Raw genomic sequence first — 21,990 nt, 5'->3', positions numbered from 1 at the left:
ATGTTACCTATTGGCTCTTATCTGCTTCCGGTAAGACGGGTTTCTGTAAGAATCGGCAATTTATTCTTGCGAAGTTCTTCGGAGAGTAGGCTCTTTGACGCAGGTCTTTGACTCGAGACATTCCAGGTGGCTGTCCGTAGCCCTCTTTGGTCTATAAGGTTTAGTCTGTCAGTCTTTCTGACGTCGTCAGCATGTCCAATGGCGCGCGATGATCAAGATCTTAAAAGAGAATCCGGGTCCAAGCCTATGTTGTCCCTTTTCGTAGCATTTAATTTTCGGGTTGAGGGTCGGTAGCCCAACTGACCCCAGGCCTGGAATCTGATTAGAACTAGGTTAAACCAAGGTACCAATATTCCCTGGGTGGGCTCCAACCACCACATGAGGTTGCGGCCGTTCTGATCGGATTGTTCAGATAGGGAAAAAACCTCGTGTGTAGAGGCATGTGGTAAGCAGATAGAACCTGCCTTATTCTGCACGAACTCCATTCACCTCCAATAGCCCTAAAAGAAAAGTAGAAAAGCAATAGCCCTAAAAATCAGTACAGAGCGGGGACCAACACATCTTCTCAAGTCCACGCAAAGCACTTGAGGTGGCTAGTAGCAGAGCAGACGTCCCTGAGCCTGAAATGAAAGGCTTCCTTGACACCTCCATCATGAATTGAGGCTTTGTGTAATCTTGGACCAATTTTGGTAAGAACTTGGTTTTCGACACTTAGCAGATGCTCTTCAATAAACAAAATTTGAAATCCTGCACAGATAACGTCAAGCATATTACTTGCGACTCTTTATATATTCATACCTGCAAATATTTTGCTACTACGGGGATGCAGCCCTAAATGTAGGACATAGCAAGGAAGAGATTTTTCAGCCCAAAAAAGCCCATCAAAACAAACAGAAACCCCAAAAATTATCCAGCATTCAGAATCCAGTGTAAATTCATAAAAACCCACGAGAAATAGTAGCTTCAGGGGATGCTTACACGTCTAATTGCAGACCATAAAGCGTAAGCTTCACTAATCCTATTAGCCAAAAGGAAGGTATCGTATGCATGAATATAAGATGATACATCTATAGATTCTTTTAATCTACAAGAATGAAAGGATAATTTTTCCATAAAAAAATTTATTATTACTACTACTACTAACAACTCACCGCAGCACTAAGCTGCCTGAGGCCAACACAGCTACGGATGCTCCTCCTCCATCCCTCTATTCAAAGCCTCCCTCTTTATACCCTCACAGGAAGTTCCCATTTCATTTAAATCTTTCTTTACATCCTCCCATCCTATTCGTGGAAGACCAGCTTTCAGTTTAGCCCTAGACGGTTTGCTGAAAACGACAATTTTCGGTTATCTCTTATACTTCATCCATAGAATGGGCCCTATTTATCTTAGCCTTTCTCTCATTTTAGCCCTAGAAACCGGGATTGAACCACACTTTTCGTACAGCCTATTGTTTGAAATATTGTCAGTCAGCCGGGTACCCAGAACAACACGTAGGCAATTTCTCTGAAAAAAAACTAGCAAACCTTCCTCTGCTTTTCATTGCGCTCAGGCTTCAGAGTATAAAAATTAATTAAACAAACTAATACGTAACTAGTACTTGGAATCTACATAAGTACATCGAAATTTTTACAGACACCAGTTACGTATAAATAACTTTAGATGACAATTTAATTGCATTCTCACTAACATAATCATTTAACGTTTATTTATAAAGATTGAGCGTCCTTTATTCAAGGGTCAATCATATTGATTCGATCTTCCTAAAAAGCAATCCATGGTAAACTTGATATTCAAGAAGCATTTACCTATCATTTCACAAATGTCGGAAAAGCAAGAAGATGGAATCCGGCTAATTATCGGGCAATATCTTTATCGGGTGTATTCAGCAAAGGTTTTAAGCCAGCTATGTTTTTCCGTCTACTTTCCTTTTTAGAAGTATAGTATTTTCTGGATGATTTTCAGTATGGCTTCGAGTAAAGCACTCGGACACTTACCCAAAATTTTGTCCTGATTATCAATTGTTTTTCCCAGTTTCTTGTATTCTTATTAATTTTCTACGCATGTTATGCGATGATTCACGCTTGGTTCTAACATTATCAAACAGTTTTTGGTAACGAATTGTAAGTAAAGAGCGACCCGGCTCAATAGTAACCGAAACTAAAAAACGGAAATTGATACCAATAGATACATCATAAGAATTTGATTATTATGCTGCTCTCAAATATAAAGTTCCATCAAGTTTAGTCTTAACCATCAAAAGTTACGAGCCTGAGAAAACCTGTCTTATTTTTGAAAAAAGGGGACACATACCCTAAAAGTTATAGAATCTTAATATATATTACACCGTCAGATTCAGCGTATCAGAGAACCGTACTGTAGAGGTTTCCAGCTCCTATCTGCAAAACGTGGAATTTCGTTTTTTTTTGCCAGAAGAAAGATCATGGATGTGTGTTTTTTTTTTCCAGGGGTGGTCGAGTTGTAATTTTTTAATTATTTCCCAAAAATTAGAAATTCATGCAAAAAATATTTTAATACCAACGGAAAAATATAAAAAAACACACAGACCGATCAAGCGTATCTACATAAGCTAACTACACGTACGAATAGTAATCTCCGTCAGATTTTCAATGATTTAGGACCACCATAGTCATGAGGCCTGAAAGAGAGAACTTATCAATTAGTTTCGCAAATTAATCAATTAATTTATAAATTGTCATTAATTACATTATTTAAAATTAATTTGCAACACATGCAGTCATATAAAAGATAAGTTAAAATAAGAAAACGAATTCAAAAGCAAATACATGATCAGTGAAAAATCATACAAGACGATGTGGAGGGAATAGACAAACGCAAGCCATAATTATGTTCCCATGGCCCTATGGGAACAAAATAAACTAAATTGACGTTGTTTCGTAAATAAGTAGATCAATATATTCACAAATTTGATGGCTGGCCGAGTGGGTTGGTGCAATGGATTCGGGATCCCTTGTCTGAGAGGATGCGGGTTCGAATCCCGGTGTACCCGATTCTTCATTTTGGGACGGGGGTCAGTGGCGTGACTCTGTAAGCTTAGCCAGAGTCGACCCAGCTCTAAATGGGTACCTGCAGAAATCTGGGGAAGGTAAACAGGAAGGGTGTGCGAAAGCACAGGATGGCTGGCCCCCAGCCCCCCATTGCACTTCCTGGCTGAAGGGCCAAGAAACGGAGATCAGCACCGCCGGTACGGACTGTAAAGTCTAATGCCGTATCCTTTTTTATCCTTTTTACCTGGCCGTTAAGCCTCTACAAAACAACAATCTTAATTTGCATTTCTTCTAAATTTGCACAAGGAGAAAATGTCACTTGAATAATATTCATCAACTTCCTTCTTGAATGTCAGTAGGTTTGTGGAGCAGATTACTCTTTCTGGTAAGTTGTTCCAATGCTGAACCACTCGGTTGCCGAAAGTCCATCGGCCCATGTCATTGTAAAAGCGTTCCGTACTCACTTTGTACTGATGTCCTCGGAGATGATTTTTATTGAACTGCACGATTCTCTGGGCTGGTACGTTATCATAGGCTCCATTGCAGAGCTTGTACATTTCAATAAGATCACCACGATGGAATCTATAGGCAAGGGTTGGGATTTCAAGCTTTCTCAGCCGCTCTTCGTAGGGAAGGGAACGTAACCTGGGAGAGAATTTAGTTATCCTCCTCTGAACATTTTCGAGAGCATCTATGTCCTTGTTGTAGTATGGTCTTGTAGAACAATGCCCATACTCAAGAATTTGGCGGACAAGGGACTATAGTGGTCCGACAGGCCACTAGGTGTGATAGGAGATCAAAAGCTTTGGGAAAGTTGATGGCTGGCTAGGTCGATAAAAGAGCCTTGCTTTTCAAGTCACTTCAAGATCTGATCATATATTCTGAATAGGTATATAGACGTCCCACGTTTTGGGAGTTTTTCATATTGGTATTTTTCAAAAGCATAACTTGCTCTAGTAACCACCGCAAGATGAACGATTCTGTCACTTTTGGTAGACATGGTTTTAGGGTGATTGATTTTAAATTATCACACGCCTTGGGCGGGTTCACTTTAGGAATTGCACGGATGTGGGCCTTTTTCCACGATCTAGGGAAGGTCCCAGATGCAAAGCACTGGTTTATAAGAACTGAGAGAGGTAAGGCTAGAAACAAAGCAAATTCACGCATAAGCTTTGCAGGGATTTCGCCTGGGAAAGGAGAGACGTTTGTCTTCACTTTCCTGATTTCACTATACACCTAAATAAACTGAGTGCTATTATGCCTTCGTTAGGGCAATCATCAAGAAGCGAGGCTTTCTCCGGGGAAGTAACGACTGGAAAAGTGGTACACATGGAGGTGAGAAATGCATTACCGTCACTCAGTTCAGTCAGTTCACTTGGGTTTATTAAAAAAAAATAACATTCATAACATACATATCTCTCGTCTCTATGCAAAAATGCATGCTGAGTCCCTTATCGCCTCAAAACTTATTACGCACTAAGGCTTTCTTTTACAACCATGGCCCCTACCAACAAAACTGTCCCTACAAGTCCTCACCTTTTCATCCAGGAGCAAACCACTCATATCCCCACGCAAAAAAATTTACTCAATAATGACTAAAATCTCTTATCTATTTAAATTTTTTATTCAATTTAATTTATTTCAAAACAAGACATTTTTTATTCTCTTTCTGTAAGAACCAAGGGAGCTCCTACCTCTCATTTAAAGCGGACGGGTATTGTAAGCCTTAGCGCAGACGATGTCAGGCGAAAAATTGGACCTCACTGTTGGCGTATGTCGAATATGGATCAGTGAGAAGTCTTGTAATTGGAAGATGCTGTTCTGCTACCAAACGGAATAGATTCCTAAAAGGTGGTGGAAGAAAGCCGGAGAAGAATCTGAAAGCAAAAATCAAACAGGAGAGCTCAAATAGCGATTTCAGCGAGACATAATGTTCTGTGTGTTTGATGACCTTCAAGCCATTCTTACGGATGAAATCGAGCGCATTGTAGAGAAGGGTGGTTTTACGTAGGAGTTTGTGCTTCAGTTTCCTCATGATACCCAGATCCCTCGAAATACTTAATTCTACAGCATAGATGTGAGGAAGGAAAAAAAGGTTTTAATCCACTAGTACTCCTAAATATTTTGCAAATCCATTTGCTGGTCGTTGAACCTTTCCAAGAGACGTCACAATTCCTGTTATTTCCGGGTGAAGGGTTCCTAAACTAGAAAATATTACGATGCAAAATTTTTCCACATTGATGACAAGTTTGTTGGCATCCAAACACATATAGATCTCTTCTATGATGTTTTCAAGCTTCCGGTGGAGTGAAGACTGTCGAGTCCGTAGTAGGTCATTGTAGCGTCGTCGGCGAATGCTATAAGTTCATCTTGCTTGTTAGTAATGTCAAACACCAAAAACAAGAAAAACAATAGGGAATTTCTCAGGACAGTGGGAAACAAATTAGAATGAATATTTCAGGCATGTGTCCGAGGACCGCCTACAGCATTACAAAAAAAAAAATTAAATGAGGATAAAATCAATAAAACTAAAATGAACAGTTTTCAAAACAGTCCAAGCATCCTTACCTCAGCGAAGTTCAACCAGGACTGATAAATAAATTGTGATGAAACGAGGCAATTCATTGAAATGAAAGAGGATGATTTAAAAACATGTTTTTAATGCCAGCCTAGCTTTTTTCGCTGCTGACCTCATAGGTCTATTTGTGACAGGTTCTGTGTTAATAACTATTTGTTTTTTATAATATTTCGTAAGTTCATTTTTAATTAAATTTGTGTATAGAGCATTTAGTGAATATTCTCCTAAATCCCTATTTAAGGAAACATTATTATTATTAATCTTAAGTCTGATATCAATTGCTTCTCGAACTACTTGCTTTATGCCTAGATCATTGCTAATACTAACAGATTCTTCAAAAAGTATTTTGTGGCTAGGTATTTTGTATTTTCAAAAACATGGCTGCTTAACGCAGAACCAAGAGAAAAAAAAGTAACATTAGAATTCAGAGCTTTGGTGATACCGTCCTTATGCTGTTGTAGGCGTTACTCGAAATTCTGGTGGAATTCTCGAAATTCTTTCTCGAAACGATAATTTACCATGTGAGAATCCCGATAAGCCCCAAAACATAATTTACCTCCAGTATATCCCAAAAATCACTAGTAATCTTAAAAAAGTATGCATACAAAATAATCTCTATGTTGTATGGTTTTCAAAAGCTTTTGATAAAACAGATAATATTGCTATGGGTCGGAAGTTCGATGGATCGTCCTGTGGGCCACCTTTATGCAGAGGAATTTTTCTTTAGTATCGAAGGAAAAACACCACTTCTTAGAGACAACTTTACCAAATAAGTGAATGGCTCAAGGATAAAAGGGAGGACTGCTTTCAAGGCTTTCGTGTGTATCCTGTTAAATCCAGATGCTGATGTGCCTTTCAAGGTCTTTACAATTAGCCCCACTTCAGTTGATGTCACTGGAGTCATTGCCATTGATTTGGTACATGCTGATTCAAGGTAATACTTTAAGGTTTCTGGGGACTTCTCTCAGAATTAGATGTAATTTTTCCTATCCCTGTGACAAATGTACTGAGTTCTTTTGCAACCTGAGTGGGTTGACAAAAAATATGGAAGGCAATTCTGATCTTTTATTATTTGGTCGCAAAACCGAAATAAAAAACTTCCAGACTTTTCGTCCATCTTTCCCACTTTTTGATAGTTTGTTACTCATATAATCTCTTTTTGCTTTCCTCAGAACTGAATGAAGCCATTTCTTATACGTCTCATATCTCTCTAGGTTCTTTGGTTTTTTTTGAGGTTTCTGTAATTTGCCCATAACTTGTTATTTCTTAATTATGCACACAAAGTAAGCTTTCGGTAAACCATGGGATGTTGGTGTATTTTTTCTTTCATAGTTTCTTGGTTTCTCTTTAAAACAGCAGGTTTTATCTGCAGCTACAAACGAATTGTGGAAAATTTCAAAACCTTCGTTCGCATCTTCTTTTGCTAGTACACTGTCCCAAGAAACCTTTTTTTAACTCTTCTTTTAACGGTTTAGGATTCTCCTGTTTAAGATTGACTACTTGTAGATCCTTGTTAGTTCTTACGAGAGGAGTTGACATCCTCACTGTGTTGAAGATAGTGTGTATAGGAAAGTGATCAGCTTTGTCGCAAGTGATGACTAATATCATCGCCGGACAAAATGTGGAAAACATGTTGTCAATCAGTGAATGTGTATTTTCTGTTTATTTTGGTTGGAATCACAGTTGAAGGATGAAGATTAGATCCTAACTAATCTGACACTAGGCCCCAGTATTCGCCCATTATCGTCAGATATCTTTACACAGATTTTTGGAACATTTCCACTCATCGCTTTGACCGAGCGGTGCCAATTTGTAGGTTCGGTGTTGAGCAGGGAGTCAACTTTTTCACGACCATACTAGCATTTTGCATTTTTGATCATTTTAATTTTTTTTTGCCGCGCCTTGATTTCACTTGTCGCCCGGGTAAAGGCGGCTGCGTTCACAGGTCAGGGCCATAACAGTGGGCGTAGTCCATTTTGCATATTACCCATGTAACCTCATGATCTGGATTTGTGAGTTCAGGAAGGAGTTACCTGATACATTCCTACACCTCCGAAGATTTCACACAACCACCGAGCCTGTTGTTACCTCGACTATTTCGACTACTTAGAAATGAGTTGTATCCAGCCTCATCAAGGTTCCAAATTTCCTTCACAGTAGCAACAGCTATGTTGCTGCTACGGAGCAGGACTTCTAAGTTTTCCATCTTGTCAAAAAGGGATCGACAGTTAGCTGAGAGGAAATTAGGCATGGTGGGCCAATGGGACACTATCGGCTTAAGAACGGGCGGGCTGTCCTGCATGCGGCACACGGGGTGTCGTCAATTTTCTTAAGACTCAGTATTTTTGGAGTTTGAGATATCTTGATTTTCACCAGCTTTCGCTCAAACACTTGTTTTGGTGAAGGACAATTGTCACGGATTGTCACTAGTACCAAAATAGCTGCCCCGTGCGCCTTCTCGTTTCATTTTTCCCTGCCCGGCATCCACGTCTCCTTCGTGTCAGTTTGTTTCCACTGGTGGACGATGCACCATCCGTGACTTCTTGCAGTAAGTGCAATGTAGTCAGCGTAGTCAAGACAGATGGCACCAAAATGGTGGAAAGGAAACGCAACTTTGTTAAGTCAGTTTTCGTCGCAGCGACGGCTTCAACAGGAGTGATTCTGGTAATCAAAAATAAAGCCAAAAAAGCTGCAAGAGTCAATATCATTTCCACTATGAAGCACAAATATAAAGCTAAACTGAGTTAAGAGGTTTTACTAGCCAGACGGCGCAAGCATTTTTAAGATATTGTTTCAAGTTCCCAGCTTTATATGAACTTAAAGTTATTTAAACTTTATATTGGCGGGGTTGTTTGGCTATCAAGAAATAAGAAATAATGAGATTCGCTAACGAATACACATCACAAAAATAAACCAATGAACTTCAAGCCTATTTTTATCACGGAGGTGTAGGACCGTAATCTCGATTGCTCATTGATGCAAATATTTACCTGTTATTCTTTCACGTAACACAAATGTTACGTCACCAGCCGGAACCCGATATTATTTCATGTCGCAAAATTCACAAAATATAACGACACAAAACGTCAAGTCACGTCATAGGTCACAAAAACAAACCAATTAGCTTAAAGCACACTCTTTATCACGGAAGTATAGAACCGTAATCGTAATTCCCCGATGCAACTAAATAATCTGAAATTATATCAAATCTTCTGAGACTACTTACTTAGGGTATATGCAAATACAAGTTTTTGATGCAAAGTCAGATACAGGTACGTTGAGGTTGTGTATCAGCACCACCTGTCGTTGGTAACATGATTGCAACAACGCAAATAGCAGACTACTTACATAGGATATATGCAAATACATGTTTTTGATGCAAAGTCAGATGCAAGTAAGTTGGCAGTTGTGTATCCACGTCACCTGTCGTTGGTAACATGAGTACAGCAACGCAAATAGCAGACTACTTACCTAGGGTATATGCAAATACAAGTTTTTGATGCAAGGTTAGATGCAGGTAAGTCGGCAGGTGTGTATCAGCATCACCTGTCGTTGGTAACATGAGTGCAGCAACGCAAATAGCAGACTACTTACCTAGGGTATATGCAAATACAAGTTTTTGATGCAAAGTCAGATGCAGGTAAGTTGGCAGTTGGGTATCAGCGTCACCTGTCGTTGGTAACATGAGCGCTGCAACACAAATAGCAGCTACGAGTAAAGCTAAATAATTAGGACTTGAACGGGCATCTATCCTTTGATCTGAAAAAAAGAATGAATGAATAATTATATCTCTGCTTATAAGCATAAATAAAGTAGATAAGCATAAAATAAAACATTATGAGGTGAATTAGTTCCACCCATGTCTCCAGGGACACTCAAAAATAAAGCAGAAGCCTCTGCAAGCATTTTACCTGAAGGGGTGGGGGAAATACAAAAATAGAGGGGCGCTCATAAAAAATTCCAAGACTATTTGATATTTCAAAAAAGAAAATTTAAGACATTTTACCATGCATACGTCTCGGGTATGAAGAGGTAGCTTTCTACTGATTTGCTGCCGCGATAATATTTTCCAATTGAGGCTGAAAGAGGGTATGCAGTGTCGCAAATCATCGTAGCTTGAACACCTCCACCTCAAGACTGGAACCATGCAGTACTTCATATTTTTTTCCAATCAGAAATGAAAACAATGAAAGGAAACGTCTCATTCATTTTAATCAATAATTGATAAGGTTTTTCTTTGACACGGGCAAAAATTCACGATTATTTTTGGTGGTGAGTGGGGACTAGAAAAAAACTGAGTTAAAAACTAAATCATGCAGTTTACCACACATTTTTTATTTTGAACCTTACGGGGACATGGCCTTTTGGCCCTCCCCTACAAAACGGCACTAGATGAGGTCTATTAGGAACAAGTACAATTATAACGCTGAACAAGCACACTATTTAAAAAGCACAAATAGAAAATAATAAATAAAATAAAATCGCAAAGAGCCAAATAATAAGGACAAATAAATCAAATGATAAATCTAGTAGCAAAATAAAATGCTAGCTCTCATGCCCCAGAAGCTTTTAAAGTACATAAGTTCACAAGGATGAAGATTTTTGTGTTCCTTGTTTTATATACGATTTCGTTCTTCCGTGAAAGGGCTTTTTACTGTAAGGGGGTTGTGCAGTAGAAGCAAAGGAAAGGTAAAACTGTATAAAAGAAACCATTTGTGGTAAACATGGTCAAAGCAGGAATTTAAAGGTATTACCGCTATGAGCACAGCGCCTCCCAGCAGCAACATAAAAATTCAGATCACAGGTTCTTTCTTCTGGCCAAAAAAAATTGCAGATGGAAGCTTCAAACCTCTAAAATAGGGTTCTCTGATACACCGAATAAGACGGTACAATTTTCATTAAGATTCCATGACTTTTGTGGGTGTTTTCTCCCTTTATCAAAAACCAGGCAAAGCTCCTCAGGCTATATTTCACGGTTAGAATAAGTGCCTGTGGGTCTAGCAGGGGGGGGGGGGGCATATGCCCAATGTTGTGCTTCACGTATTTTTTTTTCAACATCTTCTGAAGAGACAGTGATGTTTTATTTGCTTCTTTCAAACAAATCAGTTAGATTTATAGTAGAGAATTTAAACTGAGAATGACACTTATTAGAAACAATGCTAGTAATACAGAAGTAGACTTAAATAGCCAATTTGGACTGTTTGAAACATCTCACAAGCCACACCTTATAGAAAACACCTTAGAGAATTTAAATCAAGAAAGAAGCATTTATTTGCTTCTTTCAAACAAATCAGTTAGATTTATAGAAGATTCAAATCAGGTTTTCGTTTTGGGATACCCTCTATATAACACTGACAATAAGACATAATAGCAGAAGTTTAACAGAAGGTCTGCCCAATCTTCATTGAATGTAATGTTTTGGATTCTTTAATTAAGTTTAGGAATTGTACAAAAAGCTTTACGTCTTGCTAAGAACAAATTATTCGAAGTAAGATAAGTCACCTAAAGCATCCATGATGTGAGAAAATTAGTAGGTGTTTGGAAACAAATGACACTGTTTATTTATTAGATTTAACTAGGAGACTTTGAATTATATTTTAAGTTATATTAGATTGAGTTATATTGCAATACCATTATAATCATTGAATTAAATAAATATTTAACTCAATTTACATCAATTATTTAATCAATGCTGAATTAGAATAATTTAATAGCCAAGCATCATTTAATTTAGTCACATGTCATGATTTGAAGCATAAGATGATGTTAGCAGGGAAAGAAGTCCCAAATTTTACTGCACATGCTAGATTTTACTGCACATGCTAGATCGCTATCTTTTCTTATCGAAAAAAGAAAAAAACAATGTGGCGTTTAAGATACTCTCTTGAATACTTTCAAAATCGTTCACCGAGCGCAAGCAAGTCCTTCAGATTTGTGCACTACAGGGCTACTAGCTGAAAAGTTTGGTTCCTAGAGTTTGAAACTTTCAAAACCGTCTTCCAGAAGATGATTCATGTTCAAAAATGTTACACCAAGTTGTAATTTTTACCAGCGCGAGTGTGAGGATCCCATGTTTATTTAGAGAATATGGTCTATATTTGTTGCATTAATATTTGATACTACTATCACTAGCTACTTTGGCTACTAGGTGCTAAAATCGTTTAATTACTCCAAGCACTTTATTATTTGTGTGTGCTATAAGCAAAATCTTTCTGCGTTGAGGTAAGCTGATGTAATGTTTCCAAGAATAGGGTTCTATTGTGGTCTTTTGTTTTGATTGTTTTTATTTTAAATTTTTTATGGTTTACATTCTTTCCTCTTCAATGATTAGGACACCATGTTGTATATAGGCAATATATTCGTAGGCTCCTCCTTTTTTGTACTCACAGCTATACGTCAGGTGTTTTTTAAGATTTTTTTTTTTTTCAATATTCATGATAGTTAATAATAAAAAATAGTGAAGCAGCACCAGAAAAACAGTTAATATGCTACCCATAATTGCTACTTGAATTCTTGAAATTAAATGAAATAAAACTAAAACAAAAAACAACCCCTTTGTGCCTGAGAAAATGCACATAGTATGCGATTGTAACATACAGTTTGGCAAAAAAATTACAATCTTTCCGTCCCACTGAGTTTCACGGTATGATTTGTTTAAAATGTCTGATTTGTTTTGAAATTTGCAAGTTTCACTTTTCTTTTTTAATTCTCCATGAAACATTCGAGTTGAAACATGATGTTTATTCCCTAAGTCTCGTATGCAATTTTCCAACCTTGTTAATCGGACTTTGCTCCAAATTTCCGTCTTTTTATAGATAATGACTTTTTGGGCACTTTATCCCTTTTATGCAAAATATGGACATAAATAATTAGACAAAGAACAAAGCGAAAGGCAACATAAATCCGAACAAATTTCTTCGAAGATTTGGTAGTACAAAATCAACCTGATATGTCATTTGTCTTTAAACCCAGTTACAACATAAAATTTTAATATTCGAGATTGAATCCCGGAGAATTTCCTCTTTTTCGCAAGCTTAATCCTTTAAGCCTGTCTTGTCTGTCATCTATAATGAATAACCAGACATAATAGAGACAGTCTAAAAAGAGGCCCTAAGAATTATCTTTAATGTGGGTGAAGTCCCTTTTATCTCCCTCCTTCAGAAAGCCAATTTGGTCACCTTTAAACTTGACCTTGCTCACTTTGCTTTGACGAAACTCTTTATTTTCACCCCAATAAACTTTTCCAGAGAAAATTAACAACTTTTTCCCATACGTGGATGAGATGGTAAATTCAATTCCTTCCCAACCCTTCTTTTAACCGTCTTCGGCCAATAATTAAATGAACTTATTCAATAGTCTTTTATATGCTTTTTTTACTAAAATATGCTTTTATTTTACCCACCTGACTAAACTGCCTTTGCGTTTTCATTTGTTTAATTCATTTAAATATTTTTTTAATTTAACTTTTTTAGTCTTTTTTGGCATTTTGACCTTTTTGCATTTTTTTGCTATTAGTGCAAACTTGACCCACCACCCAGGCATATGATAATAATTTTTTGAATTTAAATCTTGTCGTATATTAAGATATGGTAAGATATTTAGAGAACCTTGACTTGTAAGACCGTCCTTCTTCTAAGTAAGTTTTTAAAGATCTTGGATACGGCCCAGGATCGATTAGTTTCTCTAGAGAATTGTAATCCAGATGATGTACTAAACTGTTAGTAGACATACAATATCGAAGTGAATAGTTTCCATAAATACTGTTTCGTGTGAGCTCTACAGCAGCTGTTTTTTTTTCGCTATCGCGCCCTGCATATACGGTATTTGCACTAAATGAAAACTCAAATGAAAACAATAATTGCATAATAGCAGAAAATGGAATATGAGCTTATTCATTCATCTCCACTCTTACTTGATGCTCATACTTATAATAAATAAATAAAACCACGACAGATTGGTCACCCTTCAAAATGGCCTAAAAAAAACTCCCGGAATAACAGCGTTTCGGGCACCCCTAACCGCGTTTGATATCCCAGGCAACATAAAATGTGTTACGAAGAAATACTTGGTTGACACAATCACGAGAGCTATTTCAATGACACGGCTCGTATAAGGGACATCCAATGACTTTAAGTTTTGAGTATCAGTAAGATATTGAAAAGCATGGCTAGGTTAATACAAATGCCAAAGTTATTTAAAAGCATGACTCATACCGGCCTATGACTATTTCAAGTTCGAATCTCTTAAGCTAAGATCGCGTTAACTAGGGCAAGTGGGTTTATTTCGATATATCCAAGAAGGAAGGTTTTATATTTTGACATAATTTCGTTTATAAAGTTCCTATAGACGCAAGCTTGTGTTTGCAGCGACTATAGCTACCTTATTCATTTGCATAGCAAGTTTACGAATTTGAAGTAAAATATTGAAATGAATCATAAAACTTCTTAAGGATTTTGACACCTGATATACAGGACAATCACGGGCTTCATTTCGGGTAACAGTGATGGGATCATATGATGATCATCTGACGATTATTCATTAGATTCAATTACCTTTGGTAACAGATTCCGTTACGAATTCACTTTTGGTCAACCGAAAATCATCCATTCCCAAATCACTATCCGCTTGGAGGACGCCTGTGTCACTTTCTTTATGAAGTATTGCAGGGACATCTTTCTTTCCAAAAATCTAGAATGAAAAATTACACATCAATAGAAAAGAAAATAATAATGAGGCAACTAAAGGTTAAAGATGCCGAGTTGTGCCATTCACGAAAAAAAGTAGAAGTAGTAGCAGTAGACGTAGAACTAAATCTGGCTACGTTCTGAAAACAACCAGAAACTGGCCACTTTCAAGGCAAGATAAAATCCAGGCCCTTTTTTAACTATGAAAATATCAGCTTTAGCAAGGGCGAGAGGAAAAAGTTGTATTTTTATGCAACTGATACAACAAACCAACAAAACAAAACCAATAGATCCCATACACGGCCCCTGATCACGCATACAGCCTCTGTAAATCAGCCCTTTTCAAATCTGAAAAATATCATCTACATAACCGACTAATCAAATATACGGCAAAGATGCTGGCAATAAAAATATAGTTTCAGATTCAGACCAGTAAATTGACAGTATTATTTAAAATTTGAAGACTTGTTTTATTTAAAGTAATGCAACACTGTGCTTTTCTCTATTTTTCATGTACTTCCCAAAGATTAATCCATTAGGCCCTTTGTATACGGTGTGGGTTTAAGACTTATCAGGAACTAATAATGGGCTTGATGATCTTTTTCTTTACTTCGGGGTTTTGGGCAGATTTATGCTTTCGATGTCTTGACATTTCCTCTGGGAGAAATTTCCAGGTTCCCATTTTGAGATTCGAAAACTCCAGGTCGCGATTTCGAGATCTTTTGGATTTACTTGTACATTTAAACAGTAAATGCTCTGGGATCTCTTAACTGAATCATTATCTGATTTTTATGTCGAATCGTTAAATCAAATTCAGCATGCTCAGTAGAGTTGAATGCTCCTGATTAACTGATTCAGTATGTTGACTGGGATCTCTTAAATGAATCATCAAAACCTATAATGTGGGTAGATAAGAGAATTACTAGAAGGAAATGATTTATCTTTAAGAAAAGCGTACTGATTCAGGTTTAGTGTATTTGCTCATATTCAGTGGAAGAATCTCTTTCTATCTTGATCTGAAAAGAAACCGGGTTGCGGGAGTGTTTTGTGATGTTGTTTGTCCCATTCACTATGGTCACAGCTCGTCAGAAATATAAAAGAGAGTCCGATGAACAAATTTGCAAAACTACATAGGGAACCGACTTAATGTTTCAAATCACATGTTTCATAGAGGACAAACAATGGAAAAACAAAATACTCAATTTCATAAAACTACAAGAATATTTTGCATCTATACAACAAGGTGCCCTCATTATTGAGGAGGGAGGAATCTAAACCATGAAAAGCTTGAAATAAGGAATAAATTTAAAATAAAAAGAATCAAACAGTTCGTGGTAACGAACTGTAGTAAGGAGCGACCCGGCTCAATAGTAACCAAAACTCTAAAAAATGGAATTTTGATACCAATAGCTATATCAAAAGAATCGCATTTTAATGCTAGTTTTAAATATATAAGTTTCATCAAATTTAGTCTTACCCATCAAAAGTTACGAGCCTGAGAAAATTTGCGTTATTTTAGAAAATAGGGGGAAACACCCCCTAAAAGTCATAGAATCTTAACGAAAATCACACCATAAGATTCAGCGTATCAGAGAACCCTATTGTAGAAGTTTCGAGCTCCTATCTACAAAAATGTGGAATTTAGCATTTTTTGCCAGAAGGCAGATCACGGATGCGTGTTTATTTGTTTTTTTGTTTTTTTTTTTCCCCAGGGGTGATCGTATCGACCCAGTTGTCCTAGAATGTTGCAAGAGGGCTCATTCTAACGGAAATGAAAAGTTCTAGTGCCCTTTTTAAGTGACCAAAAAAATTGGAGGGCACCTAGGCCCCCTCCCACGCTAATTATTTTCCCAAAGTCAACGGATCAAAATTCTGAGATAGCCATTTTATTCAGCGTAGTCGAAAAACCTTATAACTATGTCTTTGGGGACGACTTACTCCCCCACAGTTGCCGTGGGAGGGGCAACAAGTTACAAACTTTGACCTGTGCTTACATATAGTAATGGTTATTGGGAAGTATACAGGCGTTTTCAGGAGGATTTTTTTGGTTGGGGGGAGGGGTTGAGAAGAGGGGGATATGCTGGGGGAACTTTCCATCGAGAATTTGTCATGGGAGAAGAAAACTTCCATGAAGGGAGAGTAGGATTTACTAGCATTATTTAAAAAAAAAAAAATTAAAAAATAAATGTGAAAAAGCTTTTTCAGCTGGAAGTAAGGAACAGCAATAAAACTTAAAACAAACAGAAATTATTACCCATATTAGGGGCTCACCTCCTTATGATACCTAGCTCTTTACGCTAAAGTATTTTTAGTAATTTCAACTATTTATTCTACGGCTTTTGTGATTCAGGGGTCATTCTTAATGAATTGGGATAAAATTTAAGCTTTAGTGTAAAGAGCGAGGTACTGACGATGGGGCGAATCCCCTCATATATGTAATAAAAACATGAGAATACAAAAGTTCTTTACGTAAGCTAATTTATAAGTTACGTAAATCTTTTACCAATAAAAAGATTCGTAAAAAATTAAAAGTTCTAGTTGCCTTTTTAATTAACCAAAAAATCGGAGGGCAACTAGGCTTCGCCCCCGCTCTTTTTTTCTCAAAATCATTCGATCAAAATTATGAGAAAGCCATTTAGCCCCCCCCCCCCCCAAAAAAAATATGCAAATTTCGTTTTGATTATTCCTCTGCGGAGAGCCAAAATCAAAACATGCATTGATTCAAAAACGTTCAGAAATTAATTAAAAAAAACGAGTTTTTTTAACTGAAAGTAAGGAGCGACATTAAAACTTAAAACGCACAGAAATTACTTCGTATATGAAAGAGGCTGCTTCCTCATCAACGCCCCGCTCATTACGCTAAAGTTTTTTACTGTTTTAAAAAGAAGAATTGAGAGAAAGAGTCAAACTTTAGCGTAAAGAGCGGGGCATTGATGAGGAAGCAGCCTCTTTCATATACGAAGTAATTTCTGTGCGTTTTAAGTTTTAATGTCGCTCCTTACTTTCAGTTAAAAAAACTCGTTTTTTTTATTTAATAAAAACAAAATATTGCAACTGAACTTCGTTCTTGAAAGCACTTCATCCATTCAATTATTGTCGAGTAGAAGGACGTCCAACATTGAAATGATGCAATAAATATCTCAGTATTCCAACGATTGAGCATCCATATTTAAATTTCCATTGTTTTAATTTTGTAAATCATGAAGTTTTATCAGAGATATGCTTTTGGAAACGGTTATCCCATTCTTTTTATTAATGGACTTACTTTAAGTGATGATTCTAGGATATTTTTAATCTATTTTTTTTAATTCCTTGTTGTTTTACCTTTTGTTATTTGTATCTTGTATATGACCTTAGATCTTAGTTCCTCAAGTGCCTCCGGAGGCACATAGGGCGTCGGTGAGTAGCCTCCAATCTTCCCTCATGTGATCTGCTGCATACACATCTTCCCACTCTGGATATGAGTCTCGTCGGGAGGGCTTTTCTGTCACGTTCACATGTCCTACGGAGCGGATTCTTTGGTCTTCCTCGGTGACGGGTGCCAGTGGAGGATAGCTTGTCGTATAGAATGTATTTCTCGATCAACAATATTATGAATAGTTTTCTCGTACAGATGGTTAAGGCTCTGGTCAGGTCATTGGGAAGTCTCTAGTCATGCATTCGATTCCTAAAGTGGGCGAAAATCCTGAAGAAAATTGTGTTTAAAGTATTACGTAAAATCCCACACATGCGCCGTCACTACGTAACAGTCACTCGTGCGCCGCCAATACGCTACACTCAAATATATACCGCCATTTCGAAACACCCACGTGTGTGCCGTCTTCAGATACAATAGAGGATACCACACTGGACTATAACAAGTCACGCAAGATTACGTCACTCTCAATAAATCCAGCAAGTGGCGCAAGATTAAGTCATTCTCAACATAGGTAAAAATTTCGGCGTCCTCAGTTATAACCGGGAGCTCCCCACTTGACCGGCAGTCCCTGACCTCTAACAAATTAGGCGAGAATGCGTCATTCTCAACAAATCTAACAAATCACGTAAGACTACGTCATTCTCAACATAGGTAAGCATTCCCAAAAACAAGTGTCATTGACCCTCAAAACCTGTTTGACCTTTAACAGTTAAATTTACAAAAGCATACAACATCCTCTGCGCAAAACCTACATCATTGCCGAGGTCGTTTGAATTTACTGGCGCAATGATTCTTACTTAAAAGTTCATTAACTTCAATATGTAAAACTTGCTAGATCGTATGTAGTGAAACGTAAAAGCCACATGTATGCGGTTAATCAGGTATACCGAGGGATTAGTAGCTCCAATAGTATACCCTTATCTGTCGGGCCGGATCCACAGGGCCCCACTACAACTTTATTTAATATTAAATAAAAAAAAAAAGTTTTTTTTAACTGAAAGTAAGGAGTGACATTAAAACTTAAAACGAACAGAAATTACTTCGTATATGAAAGAGGCTGCTTCCTCATCAACGCCCCGCTCTTTACGCTAAAGTTTGACTCTGTCTCTCAATTCTTCTTTTTAAAACAGTAAAAAACTTTAGCGTAAAGAGCGGGGCGTTGATGAGGAAGCAGCCTCTTTCATATACGATGTAATTTCTGTTCGTTTTAAGTTTTAATGTCGCTCCTTACTTTCAGTTAAAAAAATTTGTTTTTTTTAATTTAATTTCTGAACGTTTTTGAATCAATGCATGTTTTGATTTTGGCTCTCCGCAGAGGAATAATCAAAAAACATTACTTCGTATATGAAAGAGGCTGCTTCCTCATCAACGCCCCGCTCTTTACGCTAAAGTTTGACTCTGTCTCTCAATTCTTCTTTTTAAAACAGTAAAAAACTTTAGCGTAAAGAGCGGGGCGTTGATGAGGAAGCAGCCTCTTTCATATACGAAGTAATTTCTGTTCGTTTTAAGTTTTAATGTCGCTCCTTACTTTCAGTTAAAAAAAACTTCTTTTTTTTATTTAATTTCTGAACGTTTTTGAATCAATGCATGTTTTGATTTTGGCTCTCCACAGAGGAATAATCAAAAAACATTACTTCGTATATGAAAGAGGCTGCTTCCTCATCAACGCCCCGCTCTTTACGCTAAAGTTTGACTCTGTCTCTCAATTCTTTTTTTTAAAACAGTAAAAAACTTTAGCGTAAAGAGCGGGGCGTTGATGAGGAAGCAGCCTCTTTCATATACGAAGTAATTTCTGTTCGTTTTAAGTTTTAATGTCGCTCCTTACTTTCAGTTAAAAAAACTTGTTTTTTTTTTATTTAATTTCTGAAAGTTTTTGAATCAATGCATGTTTTGATTTTGGCTCTCCGCAGAGGAATAATCAAAATGAAATTTGCATTTTTTTTTTTTTGGCTAAATGGTTTTCTCATAATTTTGATCGAATGATTTTGAGAAAAAAAGAGCGGGGGAGGAAGCCTAGTTGCCCTCCGATTTTTTTGTTAATTAAAAAGGCAACTAGAACTTTTAATTTTTTACGAATATTTTTATTGGTAAAAGATTTCCGTAACTTATAAATTAGCTTACGTAAAGAACTCTTGTATTCTCATATTTTTATTACATATATGAGGTGGTTCGCCCCCTTGTCAGATCCTCGCTCTTTACACTAAAGCTTAAATTTTGGCCCAATTCATTAAGAATGACCCCAGAATCACAAAAGCCGTAGAATAAATAGTTGAAATTACTAAAAATACTTTAACGTAAAGAGCGAGGTATTAGGAGGAGGTGAGCCCCTCAAATGGGTAATAATTTCTGTTTGTTTTAAGTTTTAATGCTGTTCCTTACTTCCAGCTGAAAGAACTTTTTCATATTTAGTTTTTCATTGTGTTTTTAAATAATGCTAGTAAATCCTGCGCTCCCTTCATGGAGATTTTCTTCCCCCATGACAAATTATCGATGGAAAGTTCCCCCAGCATATCCCCCTCTTCTCAACCCCTCCCCCAACCAAAAAAAATCCTCCTGAAAACGCCTGTACACTTCCCAATAACCATTACTATATGTAAGCATTGGTCAAAGTTTGTAACTTGTTGCCCCTCCCATAGGGACTGTGGGGGAGTAAGTCGTCCCCAAAGACATAGTTATAAGGTTTTTCGACTGCGCTGAATAAAATGGCTATCTCAGAATTTTGATCTGTTGACTTTGGTGAAATAATTAGCGTGGGAGGGGGCCTAGGTGTCCTCCAATTTTTTTGGTCACTTAAAAAGGGCACTAGAACTTTTCATTTCCGTTAGAATGAGCCCTCTTGCAACATTCTAGGACAACTGGGTCGATACGATCACCCCTGGAAAAAAAAAAAAAAAAAAAAAAAAAACAAATAAACACGCATCCGTGATCTGCCTTCTGGCAAAAAATACAAAATTCCACATTTTTGTAGATAGGAGCTTATAACTTCTACAGTAGGGTTCTCTGATACGCTGAATCTGATGGTGTGATTTTCGTTAAGATTGTATGACTTCTAGGGGGCGTTTCCCCCTATTTTCTAAAATAACGCAAATTTTCTCAGGCTCGTAACTTTTGATGGGTAAGACTAAACTTGATGAAACTTATATATTTAAAATCAGCATTAAAATGCGATTCTTTTGATGTAGGTATTGGTATCAAAATTCCATTTTTTAGAGTTTTGGTTACTATTGAGCCGGGTCGCTCCTTACTACAGTTCGTTACCACGAACTGTTTGATCAGCTTTTAACCCCCGCACCCAAAAAAAACCTTCAAATTTAAGTAAAGAGAACGCTTAAAATTAAAACAATCAAACACAAAGTAATTTGCAACATGATAAACTCAGAACAGACAGAGACTATAATAAATAAACGAAGAAAAAATGAAGATCCCAAACTGACTAACAAGAAAACCAAATAAATAACTAAGTAACCCTTAGAAATTACTAGATGTTGCCTTAATGAATGAAACCCAAAACAAACAGAAATTAAAAAGAATAATAATCAAATGGAATTAAAACAGAAACAAAGATTACCAAACACCTGAGAGGGGTTTCCCCCTACTTACACAAACTATAGGGGAGACTGTTATTGGTGCTTCGCTAAAATCAAAATACAGATACTCATAGATGTAGTTTTCAAGTCGTTTCAAAAAATGTGTGTTTTTTTTTATCTCAGTCCCCTTATTAGGGAAAACTAATTTTTAGTTTTTATTATTTTCATATAGAATGGCATTCGTTTGGCCCAGAGGCTCACAATAACCGCCGCCAATCCACAAAACTATTTTTGAAAATATCATTGCCACTGGGTATTATTTTTGTTGCATAACATTTTTAATAAATAAATCAAACTGAACATAAAAAAGACTACGAAGGGACGGGGGAACCTAGCAAAAATACCCCATCCCTTTCTGATTACAATGAAGGTTCCAGGTCGATGAAAAACACTAATCCTTGACATAAGGGCCCAGGCATTAAACACTTTTTTTGTACGCTAGCTTCTCCTTTGCCAAGGGATTTCCGAATTATAAAAGTTATTGGGAAAAACGATGTTTCGGATCTTTCCAAAACCGTATTTTAACCTATTTGGGTTCGTGACCTTAGCCTATTTTTCTTAGCATTTGGTTCTCTAGGGCAAGAGACTTAGGGATCAAGTCTTTAAGCCGTTTGTTTAAACACATTGTTTGGCTCATTCATTTATTAGGAGTCCATGCCTCCACCCTTATTTGTTTTAAAATTGGCGTTTTCTT

At 37.0% G+C, this 21,990-nt stretch overlaps 1 protein-coding gene across 1 annotated transcript in view; it reads right to left on the bottom strand.

Moving 5' to 3' along the window:
* Positions 1 to 2,514: 2,514 nt before the first annotated feature.
* Positions 2,515 to 21,990, bottom strand: part of LOC136041589 (motile sperm domain-containing protein 1-like) — a 40,638-nt gene continuing 21,162 nt past the window's right edge. Inside the window, exons 3-5 of the mRNA XM_065726286.1 lie at positions 14,160 to 14,295; positions 9,202 to 9,366; positions 2,515 to 2,659 (exon numbers count right to left, since the gene is read on the bottom strand). Of these exons, the coding sequence (XP_065582358.1) occupies positions 2,628 to 2,659; positions 9,202 to 9,366; positions 14,160 to 14,295 (333 nt within the window). The 3' untranslated portion in view covers positions 2,515 to 2,627. The remainder of the gene's footprint in view (positions 2,660 to 9,201; positions 9,367 to 14,159; positions 14,296 to 21,990) is intronic.

This window comes from Artemia franciscana, unplaced genomic scaffold (assembly GCF_032884065.1).
Source record: "Artemia franciscana unplaced genomic scaffold, ASM3288406v1 PGA_scaffold_30, whole genome shotgun sequence".
Taxonomy (NCBI): domain Eukaryota; kingdom Metazoa; phylum Arthropoda; class Branchiopoda; order Anostraca; family Artemiidae; genus Artemia; species Artemia franciscana.
Note: the sequence above shows the minus strand (reverse complement) of the source record. Positions and strands in the feature narration are given on the sequence as shown.